Source organism: Etheostoma cragini, chromosome 1 (assembly GCF_013103735.1).
Source record: "Etheostoma cragini isolate CJK2018 chromosome 1, CSU_Ecrag_1.0, whole genome shotgun sequence".
Taxonomy (NCBI): Eukaryota; Metazoa; Chordata; class Actinopteri; order Perciformes; family Percidae; genus Etheostoma; species Etheostoma cragini.
The window spans coordinates 33,331,673-33,332,913 of NC_048407.1; the positions used below are offsets into that span (position 1 = coordinate 33,331,673).

General features: G+C 49.4%; 1 protein-coding gene across 5 annotated transcripts in view; it reads left to right on the forward strand.

Annotated features, from left to right (window-relative positions):
• LOC117938111 (src substrate protein p85-like) overlaps positions 1-918 on the forward strand; it is a 21,665-nt gene extending 20,747 nt beyond the window's left edge. For 4 of the 5 annotated variants that reach the window (XM_034862788.1, XM_034862551.1, XM_034862719.1 and 1 more), the window contains 2 exons: positions 517-675; positions 717-918. In XM_034862788.1, the coding sequence (XP_034718679.1) occupies positions 517-653 (137 nt within the window). In that variant the 3' untranslated portion in view covers positions 654-675; positions 717-918. Of the gene's footprint in view, positions 1-516; positions 676-708 lie in introns of all 5 variants that reach the window. The other variant, XM_034862638.1, reaches the window with a different exon arrangement.
• The last annotated feature ends 323 nt before the right edge of the window (positions 919-1,241 follow it).

Genomic DNA, 1,241 nt, shown 5'->3' on the forward strand with positions numbered 1-1,241 from the left:
CCTTCTTCACTCCCTCCCTCCTTCCCTCCCTCGTTCACATCTCCCTTCCCGAGGCTATTTCGCAGCGGCACCGTTGCTCTGTCCGGCACCAAAGACGATCGCGATTGGTCTAATGAAATGCCAACAAACCAGAACACGTTTTTCTCCTATCTCAGAATGTGCTCAAAGGTTTAATTACTGCGTTTAATGTAATCTTCAATATAGAAATTCTTTAATATGACCAAACCGCTTGAGATGTAGCATCTCGTTTTCGTGGGGTCCTTAAACGTCTCAGGATCCACACAGAGCAGATATCTCCTGTAGAGCGGGGGCGTGGTTATTTAACGCTAGAAACCGAGTCATGTGGCTACCTGTAGTCCGGTTCATTTGAAGCTGTGTGCTCGCACTTCTTGTAGTTGGAGTTTGTACCTTCGAGGGCTAAAGCCGTGTAATTGTTAGTGGTTTTGGGTGAAAGGGTCAGCTGACTGTGATGTCTCCGAGTCCGTTGTCACCCGTCCGTCTCTTCCTGTTTCCCAGCCGGCGACGACGAGATATCCTTCGACCCCGACGACATCATCACCAACATCGAGATGATCGACGAGGGCTGGTGGCGGGGCGTGTGCAGAGGCGCCTACGGCCTGTTCCCCGCCAACTACGTGGAGGTCCGGCAATGAGGACGCCCCGCCGACCTGAGCCGCGTCTCCGCGTCTCCGTCCTCCCAAAAAAAAAAGCAAACGGAGGCCGGAGACTATTTGGAATCCTCCTTTTTCACCCTTTGGTCTTCTCTCTCATCACCTCATGTTCCCGAGACGTCTGCAGGTCTCCCAGCCGGCTTTCTTCTGCTCAGTTTTTCCATCCCTCCGCTACACGTTCCTCTCCCAGACCCCGTTGATTCTCTCCGCGCGGCGTCCGACGGGGAGCGCCATCTCCGAACGACTCCGTTAGGGCTGCGCACTACCGGGGAAAAGGCGTTGCTGAACATCGCGGGGACGACATTTACAGATAATAAAGTTAACTCAGTTCTGCATTTTCAGCTTTCTGCTAAAATGCAGAAAACCGCTTGTTAAAAAACAAAGAAAAAGAAAGGAAATCCTTTTACATCTTGGCTTTATTGAACAGATTCAACGTTGAACACGTTTCTTTAAAAAAGAATGAGCGTTTCCTTTTTAAAGTGCAGTTTCCCACTGATTCAGCTAACTCATCCGTGATGTGTACTGCAAGTTAAAGTTGCGATGTCAATTTAAATATATAGAAAATTATGT